Raw genomic sequence first — 14217 nt, forward strand, 5'->3', positions numbered from 1 at the left:
GGAGAAAATATAGGTCATACATTGAAGAGAATATGGAGCTGAGAGCAGAACTCTGGGATATGCCAATATTTAATGTGAAATCAGAATAGTTCACCTTAAAAAAGCCTGAGCCAGACTGACAGGAATCCTGGAGTACAGAGGGTCAACTTTAAAAATAAAATAGCCAGTTTTCTCAGCAGCATGAGTTTATTTGGTAATAACCAGGGGAATTGTAATTGGGGAAATAAATTCAAGCTTTTGACCACAGGGAACTGCGGAGAACAAAGGGCAGGAGCTTTTATAGAGAAAAGGGGCAGTGGGCGGGGCTCTCCTCTATAAAAGTTCATTGGAGGAAAGTGGGAGTTCAGGTTTCTCATCGGCTGAGCTGTGACATTTTTCCATTGGCCGAGCTTGTTGCTGGGCGGTAAGAACATCTCCCTTCCTCCTGCCGGGGAAGTAGAGACTCCTTCGCGTTGGAGGTGCGAGGACCCTCTCTTCCCGTTTGGGTGATTGACCCCCAGTGGTAGACGTGAGAGCTCCCTGTGCAGGCCTTCCAGACGCCAGTTTTAATTTAGGGTTAGAAATTAATTTTCACCAGAATTTTTATAAGGGTGTAATAAACATGTCAGCACAGCAGGAAGGTCAGACGACATACGGATGCAGATGTGCTCATTGTAATTAGGAACCGGCGGGGAGTGGGGTGGGGGGAGATAGGAAACCTTAGGAAAAGCAGTTTTTTCAGCGTAGCACAGATGAGACCCAGATTCTATTTATTTGAAGTTAGAAACATTTTTAGAACAGAATACATGCCTTCTGCTTTTCTGAAATTAAGTTTCTATTTTTTCAGCTCGGAAGAGGAAATTGTTATTGATAAAAATAGTTTAGGTATGAATGGATTCAAATTCAAATTCTAAGCTGAATTAAATAAAATGTTTAAAGAGCAAACTGAGAATCAGTTTCTATGTCTTTCCTATTAGGAGGCACTGCTTCTTGTGGGGTGTTAATGTCCCTTTCCTCAGGAAGCTTTCAGAAATGACTGTGGGGTTTTTGCGGTTGGTTCTCCTGGAAGGGATTTGTCTTTTTCTCCACCCGTTTCCCTGATAGGGAACCAAGAATGCTCTTATTCCTGTTGAGAATATTATCTTACACTGTGATTTGTTTGACAGCTGGGCATGATTATTTTATTAGTTTCCTAATTGATCAACTTAGGGCAGCTGTCACTTCTGGAATTTGACCTTAACATTTTTCTTTTCCTCCAGTGTTTTTCTAAGCAAATTTATAACAAAATGCTGAGAGTAAGTAGAAATTGCTACTCTACGTAAGATCAGTTATCTGAGATAATAGTGTCATAAGCAGGATTTATCAGTGATGTGTTATAGTCTAGAAAACATAATTTAAACCTGCCTACATCTGTGTTAGGAAACTTCTCATGGGTTGTGTGGATTGACTCTTCCGGACTCTCTGGAAGGATTTGAGATTGAGCTAACACAGCCCGTTAGATTTGATGATTGTATCACAATTAATTAGTTGGAAAGTTCCTCCCAAAATGTGGGCCAAATGCAAAACGAGAGCAAATGCCAGTAAAATAGTGAGCTTTCTAAAAAACCTTCATAAAAGCACATTTTCTATTTTGTGGTCAAACTAATCTGATCTAACAGATTCTCTGCGTACTTTTATTTTTTCCCTTTACTTATTGGCCAGTGTTTCAAGGTTCTGCATTTAAAAACAAAGAACACTTTTTAAATCTCAGGCTGCAAATGATCAGGTGTGTAACTGTTATTTTACAGAGACCAAACTAACTTCCTAGATGGTTAGAAATTTCAGTGATGGCAGATCAGGCTCTTACAAGGCAGGTAAAGAGCCTGATGCTGAGGCTGCTGGTGAACAACAGGGCAAAGGCAGGGCTTTTGAAGACGGGAGAAGCAAAACCCAAAAGCTTGTTCACATCAGTTCTGGTACTTTAGCTGTTCTAAGTTATTTGTTCTTCATTTAGGATAAAAATAACATGCTCTTAAGCCTATCACTGAGTTCAAATAACATTTCTCCCTTTTCCTTTCTTTCTTGAACAGGTTGTCAAGTTACTAAGCAACAAAAGGTCACAAGCAGTTGGAATATTGATGTCTAGCCTTCACTTAGATATGAAAGATATACAACATGGTAAGTGAAAAATAAAAATTCAGCTTTTGAATACTCAAATTTGGGCCAAAGGATGTGCTGCTTAGTGGTAAAATTATTTCATACTTAGACTCTCTGTGTAGATTAAGATGAGTGTGTTTCCTGTAACTGCTACCAAACTTTCTACCATGATTGTTTCTGGAAAGGTTACGAGTAATTTGGCTTCTGTGTTATTTCTGTATCTTGCTAAGAGCATGATTCTCATGTGACATGTTTAGTGTGCATTAGCAAATATTTAATTTTTGACTCATGAGAAATACTAGTCCCACTGTGCTCTGTACCTGATTTGACTTCTCTGTGCCATGTCCAAAGAGGGACTGGTGAACACTGGTGAGATCCAGATGTGGGCCGTGCCTCAGCCCCTGACGATACCTGGGGAGATAGTCCACAGGAGAGGAAAATATGCTGAGAGTGAATCTCAGATGTTTGCTGAGCTAACATAAAGAAGAGGAATAAACCTAAGATTTTCTAATAGATCAGCTAAAAGCAGTGTACGAGTTACATGAAAGCATGTTTTGATTGTTGTTGTTTTTAAAATGTCCTTATGATTAGAGACGTGGAAGAGTAGACTGGATTACCGTGTATAGTGATTAAATGAAAACTCAAAACTGTTGAAGAGGCTGCATGACCACTTGTCTCAGTGCCTTTAAAGCATTGAGTAAGTGATGGGATGTATTCTCTTCATCCTCCTGTTCCGAGAGGCTGTGCTGAAAGAATCACTCAAGCAGCTTTATTATGTGTAACTTTTTAGGCTGGACAACTGGTCCCTCTTTTTTCAGTTCCTTGGGATGACGAGCGTGTAACCGCCAGGCTTCTCTCCACATACGGGGACCGAATTATTTTTGTAATAAGCATCAAAGATAATTTCAAGTTATTCTTACCTGTTTATGTTATTGTTGGTGATCCAGACGCATGGAAGCAGTAATAGCATGATATTTTGTTATTCTTTATGGTGTTGTTTTAATTTATATCTTTAACCAGGCTTATAAAATATTTTCTATATTTGGAAATAGGGTGATTTTTACCATTTTTAAAATGGCTTTCATGTCAGTATTTTAATACTTTACTATTGACAGGCATCCCTATGCTATATTGTCCTATCACACTTGTGCTGAAAGATATTGCCCGAAGGTGAATAGAGGAATTAAATTTATATTCAAAATGCCCCCTAAGCTGTTCAGAGCCTTAGAATAGATTTAAAGCAGATTAAATTATCCAATGGAATGCCAGTTTACCTGTTAACAAAATATGGTTTAAAAATCATGAAAACATTTACCTGGCTTTCCAGCTTACCCCCGTATGAATGTGGATTCTATTTGGTAGGCTTAAAATAATGTGTGGAATAATTCATAAATAGCACAAGCTTGTCCTGCCCTGTCAATCCATGAGTAGCACAATCACAATTTAAATTTTTATTAAGCTGCTTTGGTGGTGAGGAGGCTTTCTCAAGTGGAAGCATTGGGGGTCGTTGTCATAGAACAGGACGCCAAGGCCGGCAACAAGAAACATTTGCTTTTCTAAAGCTGGCAGATGTAGCCCAGTCAAGCCATGGAATGAAATCTGAAATTAATGCTATGGTCCTTTCCTTCAATCGGATATTGCCTGGTTTGAGTTAGTAATGAGAACCTTCTGAGCAAAGGAGTCGACTAACGTGTGTGTGTGTGTGTGTGTGTGTGTGTGTGTGTGTGTATGTGTGTGTGTGTATGTGTGTGCCTTTCAGTGCCAGAAGCCCGAGTCTGCTGTGTGTTGTCGAGATTGCGGTGTCCGTGAGCAAATCACTTGTGGCCTCCATAGTAGAACTGACTTCTGTCAGGATGTGCCTCCACTGAGAAGTCCACGGAAGTGTAAACATCAATTGGTTTGGATGTGAAAGTGGCCACAGGATGTAACCAGACCTCCGGGGTCACCTTATAAAAGAGCAAACTGAGCTCTTTCAGTGGTTGTGTCTTTTGCTCAATGTCACGCAGCTTGTTTTATTTTATTTTATTTTTTTCATTGTGGTCTTCCGAGTCTTTATTAAATTAAGTTTTCTTTGAATACCTAGTTTACTGAGAATTTTTTTGTTTTTTAAACATCTTTATTGGAGTATAATTGCTTTACAGTGGTGTGCTAGTTTCTGCTTTATAACAAAGTGAATCAGCTATATGTATACATATATCCCCATATCCCCTCCCTCTTGCGTCTCCCTCCCACCTTCCCTATCCCACCCCTCTAGGTGGTCACAAAGCACCGAGCTGATCTCCCTGTGCGATGCGGCTGCTTCCCACTAGCTATCTATTTTGCGTTTGGTAGTGTATATAGCGCAGCTTGTTAATAGGACAGACTGACCTGCCCTCAGCCCTCCTCACTAACTACTCCTCCTCTCCCATCAGCACATGCTGCTTCTTGAAGACTGTGCTTTTCCTACAACCAGCACTGGCATCTCAAAAACAAAGCATGTGTAAGATGGTAAAAAACTGCAGGGATTTTCTTCTCTGTCTTCTTCCCTGTCAGATAACTCTAGGAAAGCTTAGAGCTGAGTTTCCTTTGTAATATTTCTATTGTAAAGTGCCGCATCGGAGTAATTAGAATGGGAGGTTTGGGTCATAGGTGCCAAAGGTCTGATCCTCCTCTTGTCACCGTATGTGTGTGTGTGTGTGTGTGTGTGTGTGTGTGTGTGTGTGTGTGGCGCTTATGATGGAGGCCTGAGCTGCTGTGATGCAGTTGTGAACGTGCCTGGTAAACTCTAAATTATCCTGCATATTGTAACAATTTTTAGATGGGAAGGGTGAAAATGGTGTGCACTTCTGAAAACTCCCACTCCAAGGGTTTAGAATAATTTAAACTCTAGGGTGAAGGTACTTTACAGAGATTTGCCCTAGTCTGTACTGGGGGTCTGAGCAAATCTGCATTTAGGATCTCCTTAAATCAGCCTCCAGAGGCCCCGTCAGGCAGGGCTAACTGTCCATCACTGCAGGAGTTGATTTCCCTGTGTGTAGCCGTTCGAGTCCCAGTTTATTGTCAAGAGGGTCTAGAATCTGTACTTTGGGTGGGCCCTGAGCTTTTGTATTTAGCCCCGGGCCCCAGAAACTGTCAGCACGAAGTTCAGATTTGTTGGGTCAGGCAGGGCAAAGGCAGGCTCTGAGCGAGCTCCTCTCTCAGGGCTTTCTCTTGCCTTTTGATTAGAATCCTAATTCCTATCTCATCAGCTCTTTGAAGACTTTAAGATATTTTACAAATATATTTTATCCAGCATTTTTATTTGTTCTCAACGGGAGGATTCCTTTAAATAATCTAGTATTATTCCCAGAAATTGGTATTATGAGAGTATCTACAGATTTGTAGTTTAGTGAAAATAAATTGAATTTTCTGTATAACTTTTGACCCATAAGGAGTCAGTGTGGTCTTCGCAACTCTTAGGTCCATTTTGGTAGATCCTAGTAGCTGTAAAGGAATTCTGAATTTCATAAGGCTCAGCTTCCCCCCCCCCGCCCCCATCTCCAGTCTCACTACTGGGTAGAAGGTCCACGTGGCTCATCATCCAGACTGGGATACCTTTGAGAGTGGAAGGGGTGCCATTAATAATACCGCCTGGACAACAAGTGCTAAGGGGACATTTTGCAGGCACACAAGTGGTAAGGTGACCCTGCTACCAGATCAAACGAAGCAGTTTCTGATCTAATTCTCTCTTGTTTAGATATTTATTAAACCCTGGCCAGTAGGGTTACTGTAACCCTGAGGTTGTCTAGCTTTCGGTGGTTGGAGGTCCTCTCACCAATATCTTGCCTGAAAGGTTTGCTCTGCACCGATACAGACCCATCACAGAGGGAGCGATCTTTTGCCCTCGGTATGCTGGAGACGCTGGAAATCCAGCGCAGCCAGGGCCACAACCAGGGCTTTTCGGGACAAAGCCTTGGGTGGCCTCCTTAAGCACCCCAGCTGTAGATGACTCTGCGGGGTGTCTTGTGCTCAGCCTGTGGACGGAGGTGGCTGGGGCATGTCTAAGAGATTTCAGCTAATCCACAGACCTTGTATACCCTTAGTTTCACGTATTCGTGTACAAATGTGCAAGCCTCATCTATCGGAGGGCTGAGGACCTTGCAGGAGCTGCCTCTGGAGTGTGCCCTTCTTATAGGCCACAGGGGCACCACCACCACCCTGAGGTGCAGGTGCCCCAAGTACTGAACCCTTAACTGGCTCACGTACCCTGTTACATTCCCTTGGTACACGTATGTTAACATCGATTACAGATACAGTAGCAAGGGGCACCTAAGAAAGTGTTTGATGGCCCCACCCGTGGAAACAAGTGTCACTGTCCACCCAGGAGTAGCCACCCCAGGCTGATAGGCCCAGGTTTCCTCCCTCTTTTGAGTGTCTGTCCTGATTAAAGCCTGCTGGTATTGTGAGCCGAGGGCAGTGAATACTAAATTGTGTCCTTGTTGAAATTTCTATCCCGTTCAAACGCGATTTATCAAAATTATGTGACTTGAAATTAAAGGGGTTAATTAAGTAAAACTAACTAGTATTCTGTTAGAAATATAGTTGATAAGGTAAATGAAACCATGGTTGTTTTTATTTTTGGTCTCTAAGCCCAATAATTGCTTTTCAAGCGCTTTTTAAAAAAATTTTTAAAAAAGTGTAGTTAAGGGGTTTCCTTGGTGGTGCAGTGGTTGAGAGTCCGCCTGCCGATGCGGGGAACAGGGGTTTGTGCCCTGCTCCGGGCAGATCCCGCGTGCTGCGGAGCGGCTGGGCCCGTGAGCCATGGCCGCTGAGCCTGCGCGTCCGGAGCCTGTGCTCCGCAACGGGAGAGGCCACAGCGGTGAGAGGCCCACGTACCGCAAAATAAATAAATAAATAAATAAATAAATGTAGTTAAGGATACTTTACAAGGACAATAACATGTTTTAGATTTAAATCAGAAATTCCAGTGACATCTGTCTGTCTCTCACCCCTCATTGGAACCGCATCATGTTGCTTATCTTTTGCTCTTCGGTCACTGGCTCAAAGGGGCTCAGAGCTGAGAAGCCTCTTCCTGATAACTGTACAGGAAGGAATTACATAAGGCAGCAGGTGGTTAGAAAGATAATTGCTCTTGACAAGCAGGATACACATTCTGAAACCTTTCTGTCAGGATCCAAAGAGATGCACTCAGTATTGGTTTGAATTTTACCCCCACCCCCTCCCCCGATTATTACTGATAGTTGTGTAAAATGGTCCAGAGGAAGGGGGTAAATTTCCATGTTGCAGTGAAGGGAATTGAGGCTTATAGATCAAGTGTGTCCGTGACTTCCCCTTAATAAGGGCATCTGTCCCCCTGACTCCGAGTTCATGTTAGCTTGTTTCAGAGTGAGGACCTGTGTTATCTAATAATATGCAAAAACAGAACTGGCAGGAGTACATAACACTTTTTCCTACCAATATGGAGTTTTAAAACTTAGCACAATATAAATTTAGCAAATTTGGTTTCTTGCTTTAAGTGTCATTTTATACAAATTCCCTTGTTTGCTTATTGACTCTGTTCCTTAGAGAAATGAAGTTGTGGATCTTTTTTCACATTTGTAAATTGAGTAAAAATATTTTAAAGAAAATTATTAATTAGTGGAGTTGCTTGTTCTTGATTGAACCAAACAAAATTTTTATAGGAAAAGCAATCTGGGCTAAGGTTATCAAATAACTGAAGCATATTGTGATTATTGTAAGTCTGGTGGTACATAGAGGTGGAAATTTCTGTGTCTCTCTTTTAGGTACCAGTTGCTCAGAGAGTATGTAGAGAAATACAGGATATCCCCCTAGTGTGGTCCTTGGGGGTGCCTGCTTTCATTCAGACTCACTGTCTAAGCATATTATTTCTTCTCAGTATCTTTGCTTCCCTCGGTTTCCCTCTACTTTCTAGTGTAGTCTAGCAACGATGAGGGCGTGAGTTCTGGGGCCAGGCTCCCTGGATTCTGTTATGGACTGAATGTTCATGCCCCAACCCATCCCACCCCACCCCCATTCCTGCGTTGAAGTCCTAACCTCAAATGTGATGGTGTTTAGTGGGGACTTTGGGACATACTCAGGTTTAGATGAGGTCAAGAGGGCAGAACCCCCATGATGGGATTAGCATCCTAATAAGAAGAGGAGGAGAGACCAGGACTCTGTGAGCCAGGAAGAAAATCTGCCCCAGTTCCAGTCTCCAGAACCTTGAGACCTGAATTCCTGTTGTTTAAGCCACCCAGTCAAAGAGATTTGGATCTCAGCCCTGCCACTGGTTAGGTAAGTAAACCTGGGAAAATTTCTTCATCTCTGTTCGTCACTTTCCTCACTAGTAAAAAGGGCTATTAAATGAGTTATTTCCTCTAAACACGTGCATACACGTTCACACACAAACACACACAGATACACACACCTTCACACATGCGTGCACATGAGCACACACACATAATCAGTATTTGTCCTCCCCTTCCTGGGATCCTTAGGGGATGAGGTGTGTTTTCAGGCTTTGGGAGTGTTTGAAACTCCAGATTGGCCACCCAGGGAGCCAGGAGGATGTGAAGGTCTTTTTCCTCCTTCGTGGCTTTGGGGGGTTCCACTACAAGCCTTGCCCAGGAGACAGCAGAGGGAGAAGAATGAAGGAGCTGTGCCCTGTGGTGGAATTCTCAAGTGAGAGGTAGGAGGCGAGAAATGGGGGTTCAGGTTCAGGGGGCAAGTAACCGTGGCAGATTCGATTGTTCTTAGCTTGGGTTTTCCATCAGTATTACTGAAATGCTGAGTTAATACTGGGCTGTGTCCATTTCTCTTTTCTGAATGGAGACAAATATGAGAATTATGCGTAATAGCAGCTCTTAGAAGTTAAGTGTGGCTGCATCTTTGGCTGGTGCTTTATCTGCAAGGAGAGCAGTTTGTTTGGGTCTTTAAAGGCCGGGGTCTCCTGTAACTTTGTGCTTTCTTATTATCGTCTCTGTGCTTTGTGTCACCCACATTCCACGTGCGTCGCTGGTGGGTCCTGGTGGCAGGGAAGATGGTGGAGGGAAGGAGTTAGGCTTTGGTGGTGAAATGAACCTTGGTGATGGACATGAGCAGAATCTAAGTACACGGACAGAGGCTTCTGTTTCCTGCTTTGACATACTATTTTCTTGAAAGGTGAGCTAGTTTCTAGCTTTGAGTGTAAAGTATAAGAACACTTAAAAATCCTGGAAATACCCTTTCTGAACTGTTGGAACTTTGTAGAATGTTTTGTGGTAACTCTTTCCCTGAGTATTCTGGTAGCCTACTCATGGAGCAGTTTTTTACCCCACTGTCTGCCACTGAATAATGTTTTTCTTATGAAATTTCTATCAAATAAGTTGTAGATTACAGACTCCAGGTTTCTTTTTTAATAGAATTTCTAATTTCTTTCTTGAAGATGCAAGCTTTTTCACTTGCCTATTAATTACCATAATGTTGACTGAAGAAAAATGCACAGCCTACAAGTTGCAAGTTAAGTTTTATTTGGGGACCTTACTGAGAACTAGAGCCTGGGAAACAGCCTCTCAGATACTCTGAGGAAACTGTCCGAAGAGGTAAGGCAGGCACCGGGGCACATAGGAGTTTTTGCTGGAAAAAGAAAAGAAAACAAAACAAAACACATGTAGTCAGACATGAAAATATTACTGCTAATCACAAAAAACAGACATCTCAAGTTAATGATTATAGTGCTTTTCTGTGTATGGGAAGATGCCAGAGTCTGGGCTTATGGGGATCATTCCTTTGATGTGTGCCTCAGCTGTCTGGGCCAGTGTCCTATTTTTCTCCACCTCAAGTCCCCTGAGGTGCACCGCTGCGGGCAGCTGCAGTGGCTCATGGCCACATTCATTGTTCACTGGACTGGCCAGCAACATTTTCTGTCCACAATAAGAAAGGCTATTCATAATCCTTTGTTTATTTTCGTAATATTCTCAGAAGTTGGGTTCAGTGTGGCCAGTGTTGTTTTTTCCCAGTAGGTTTTCTAGTGCCTGGTTTCTTTATGAAACTCAAGTTTACAAGGTTCACTTGGAAATTGCTTCATGCTTCTTTTATTTTTTTAACATTTAAGTGTTTTCTTCATATGGTGTATGGAATTTTAAGATCCATTTAGTATAGTTATCAAGACATTACAAATGTCGTCAATGCTGTTGGGTGGCTTAGTGAACAGTTTTCATTGAAGTGAAGTCACTAAGGGTCAGAAATTTGAGAAGAAAGTGGGCTCCACCCAGTGGGCTCCATGACTTTGTCATCGGTGTGACCTTGTCATTGATATGGCCTCGTTGGGGAGAAAAGTGCATGTGAGATATAGACACTTTTATTGAAACCTACTTTCAGAAATTTAATGTCAGAACATGTTTTTAATTGAATTATTTTTAAAAGATGCAAATGATCTCCTTTATTTGCTTATTGGCAATAGAACTTTTAATTTTCTCTTTAGTGGTTGCTTTAGTGTTTATAGCAGTTGTCTTTTTTTCTGATAAACTTTGCTTTTTAAAGTTTTTATTGAAATATAGTTGATTTACAATGTTGTGTTAGTTTCAACTCTACAGCAAAGTGATTCAGTTATACATATATACATTTTTAGGTTCTTTTCCATTATAGGTTATTATAAGATACTGAGTATAGTTCCCTGTGCTGTACAGTAGGACCTTGTTGTTTATTTTATATACAGTGGTGTATATCTGATAATCCCAAACTCCTAATTTATCCCTCCCCCCTTCCCCTTTGGTAACCATAAGTTTGTTTTCTATGTCTGTGAGTCTGTTTCTGTTTTGTAAGTAGGTTCATTTGTACCATTTTTTCAGATTCCACATATAAGTGATATCATATGGTATTTGTCTTTCTCTGATTTATTTCACTTAGTATGATCATCTCCAGGTTCATCCATGTTGCTGAGAATATGTTTTAATTTAAAATATAAATTCATTACTTAGAGTTTCTTATAAAAAGAAAGACCTCATCATTTTAAGTCACATGTAGATTATTGAATCAAGGTAAAATGATTTATAAGCCTTTCATTACAGGCCCAGCAAAAACCCTTAGGTTGCACTTAGCTTATATTTTTTGACGTTGTTCCACAACTGGACTTCTGAATTATACTTCTGTGGGAAGGAGAAACCCAGTACCTGGGGCTTTTCTGAAGCAATGAGCTTTGGGTGTGGGTCTTCCTTTCCTTCACTGCACATACTGTCTGAATTACTATCAAGTCTTGTTTGTGTTTGTTTTTGCTGCCCCTCTGCCCCCAGATGTAAGCTCTGTGTGGCCTGCAGTCCCCTCTGCAGCTCCCTCGGGCACCTCCCCTGTAACCCGAGTCTCTTCTTTACAATCGTGGGTGCTTGTTGAAGGTACTGCTGGCCCAGGGCCGCGGGGGCCCAGCTATGAGCACATAATGAATCACAGCAGCTTTGTGATGGAGAGGTTCCATACGCTAGTCTTTTTGTTGTTGTTGTTGTTTTTGCGAAAATATATCTTTTGCATAATCCATGAGATGGGTGGAGATTTGGACTGTTATTTGGGGGCAAGGGAAAGCCCCTTGGATAACTGGAGTCATGTTTGTATTTTAAAACTGAACTCTATAAAGTCGTTTGTGTCTTGACGTGCTATTTTAGCCCAAAGAGGTCGCTCTGCAGATGCTGTCCGGTCTTTATCCTCTGAGGTGAGTGAGGGTCTGAGAGTGCTGGGGTGAGTGGAGTAAGAGGATCGGTACTTCAGCCATTTATCAGATGGCTCGTGACACTGGGCTCACGGGTACCTGGGATTGCATTCCTAGAACCATCGGGTAATGCAGCATGTGGCTTCTTAAGGGAAAAGCTTAGTGTGAAAACCTTATTCCAAGTTCCCCGTGTGAACTTTGTCTCTCATTCTGTGCCAATAAGGGATCCTGGATGCGTTTTTTGTGTGGTATCCTACCCGGTGAGGACAGTGCACTTCCTCTCCCCTCCCCTCAGCTGGAAAGAGGTGCGATAGTCTCGGGAAATTTAACAACAGGAATTTGTTTCTTCTTGAACAGTGAGGATTGTGATTGCAGCTGAGACTGAATTCTTAGGTGTTGAAGAAAGTATTTTAGTCACCAGTACTCATTTCCCTATACAGACACGTTCAGATGGACTCTGTCCCCTTGAAAGGAAGAAACAAACAAAAATGCATATAAACACTACGAAATGTAAAATAGCTAGCTAGGGGGAAGCAGAAGAATCTTTGTGTGGGTGATGGAATTCAAAGTCTGATTGCTTTTAATGGTTGAATTTTTCATGGAATTATTTACGTACAGAAGCCGGTAAGGAAAGGACTTTAGTAAATTTTTGTGATGGTTGGAAGAGGTCACTGGTCAATGAGGCAGTAGGTGTGGATGTGGAGAAAGTTTCTAAATTTTAGTGTTATATTGGGAAGCAACTTTTTATTTATTAAAATTACATCAAAGAAATCCTAATGTTGAAAACTCCTCCCATGATTATGTTATTTTACTGACCCCTCATTCCTCTGAACAATGAAACATCAAACTAACCCTTACACACAAATTCATACATTGACAGAGAAAACAGAAAACCTTCATTAACTGAACAAATGAGCAAATGTGAGTTAACACACACATGAACCAGCCCCTCACATTTTGCACATATTTACATGTTGAGTTAAGTAAACCCGAAATTATTCCAGGTGGATCATGATAAATATCATGTATGTTGCTTAGATTTTTCGTACATTTAAATATTTTGGAAAAGTAGTCCTGAGACCCAAGTTGTTAGTCAAAACCATCTGTAATACAATGAAAGGAACGACCGTAACATGTCAAGTTCTGGTGTGTAAACTCTAATCTTCTCAGTTATAGGTTACAAGTTCACAACTGAGTTTTTTTTGATCCGTTAATAGTCTATTGTGTGGGATTAGGAAATAAGTTTGTATTATGACGTTGCTTGGCGTTTTTGTTGTGACTTAATAGCCAATATTCATAAATATTTCATGTGCCTTGAAAAGAAAGTGTATACTGTTTTATTAGAATACAAAGTTCAGTATGTAACTATAAGATAACACTCTTTTCTGTTTATATATTCTAAATCCTTATTTGTATTTTTCTTCTTGATCTGTTTTGACCAGAGTGGTTTATTAAAGTTACCCATTGTTAGTGGGTCTGTCTGTCTCTCCTTGTCAATATTTTGTGGTTTCTTTCTTACGAAGGTTGCACCTGTGTTTTGGGGGACATAAATTCATATCTATTATAATTTCATTGGGAATTGTAGCTGTTAGCATTAAAAATATCTTTTTTCATTGTTTTGTTGTTCACACAATGTTCCTGGCCTGAATCTTAAGTTGTCAAATATCAAGATCATAACGCTTGCCTTTTTGATTTGCATGTGCTGGGCATAATTTCACTTCTCTTCATTTTTTAGCCTTTATGAATTATTTAGTTATAAATATACATATATTTATTTTTTGATGTGTTTTTAATTTTCAGTGACTAAACTTCCCCTACCTTAACCTGTGTGCCAATATATAGTTGCTCATATATAATATAGTAAGGAAGGTATTTAACTGTATGTTTAGCTGAATTATTTTTAAAAGGAAATTTTTTCTTTAAAATCATAATTATAATCACTGTGTTTGTAAATTCAATCTTTCTGTTCTGGGTTTCTTTCAAAGTCAGATGTATTTGTGTAAATTACACTGAAAAAAGTATAATTATCTGTGTGAAAGTTATTTTGGCATAAGGAATTTTAAATTTCTGATATGTTCTTTACTTATGGAGCAATATGTATGCTTACATTCAAAGTAAAATTTTACACTGTTGCTCATTTAGAGCGTGTGCTAGAAAACAGTGGCAAATGTGATCCCAGAGTTAGGGTCCTAATCAAGGGAGACTCACTAAGCTCTATTTTATCAGTATAAATGTTTACCTAAGCTGCAAGGTGAGGTCCATTTTGGGCAGTAAAGGACTATGGGCAATAAAGGACGTTTTGCAGTGCTGGTTTATGGAAAACATTCAACAGACAGTGGCTGTTTTATACAGAGTGCCATGCATTGTTTGAAACTATTTGGTCATTTATACACTATGCTTAACATAAACACTCTCTGGGATGTGCCAGTCTTTTCTTCTTCCTCCTT

General features: G+C 40.7%; 1 protein-coding gene across 1 annotated transcript in view; it reads left to right on the forward strand.

Annotated features, from left to right (window-relative positions):
- The window catches only part of FMN2 (formin 2), a 315421-nt gene that overhangs the window by 176380 nt on the left and 124824 nt on the right, over nucleotides 1–14217 (forward strand). The window contains exon 7 of the mRNA XM_079899446.1: nucleotides 2049–2136. Within this exon, the coding sequence (XP_079755572.1) occupies nucleotides 2049–2136 (88 nt within the window). The remainder of the gene's footprint in view (nucleotides 1–2048; nucleotides 2137–14217) is intronic.

Source organism: Stenella coeruleoalba, assembly GCF_951394435.1.
Source record: "Stenella coeruleoalba genome assembly, chromosome: 16".
NCBI lineage: Eukaryota > Metazoa > Chordata > Mammalia > Artiodactyla > Delphinidae > Stenella > Stenella coeruleoalba.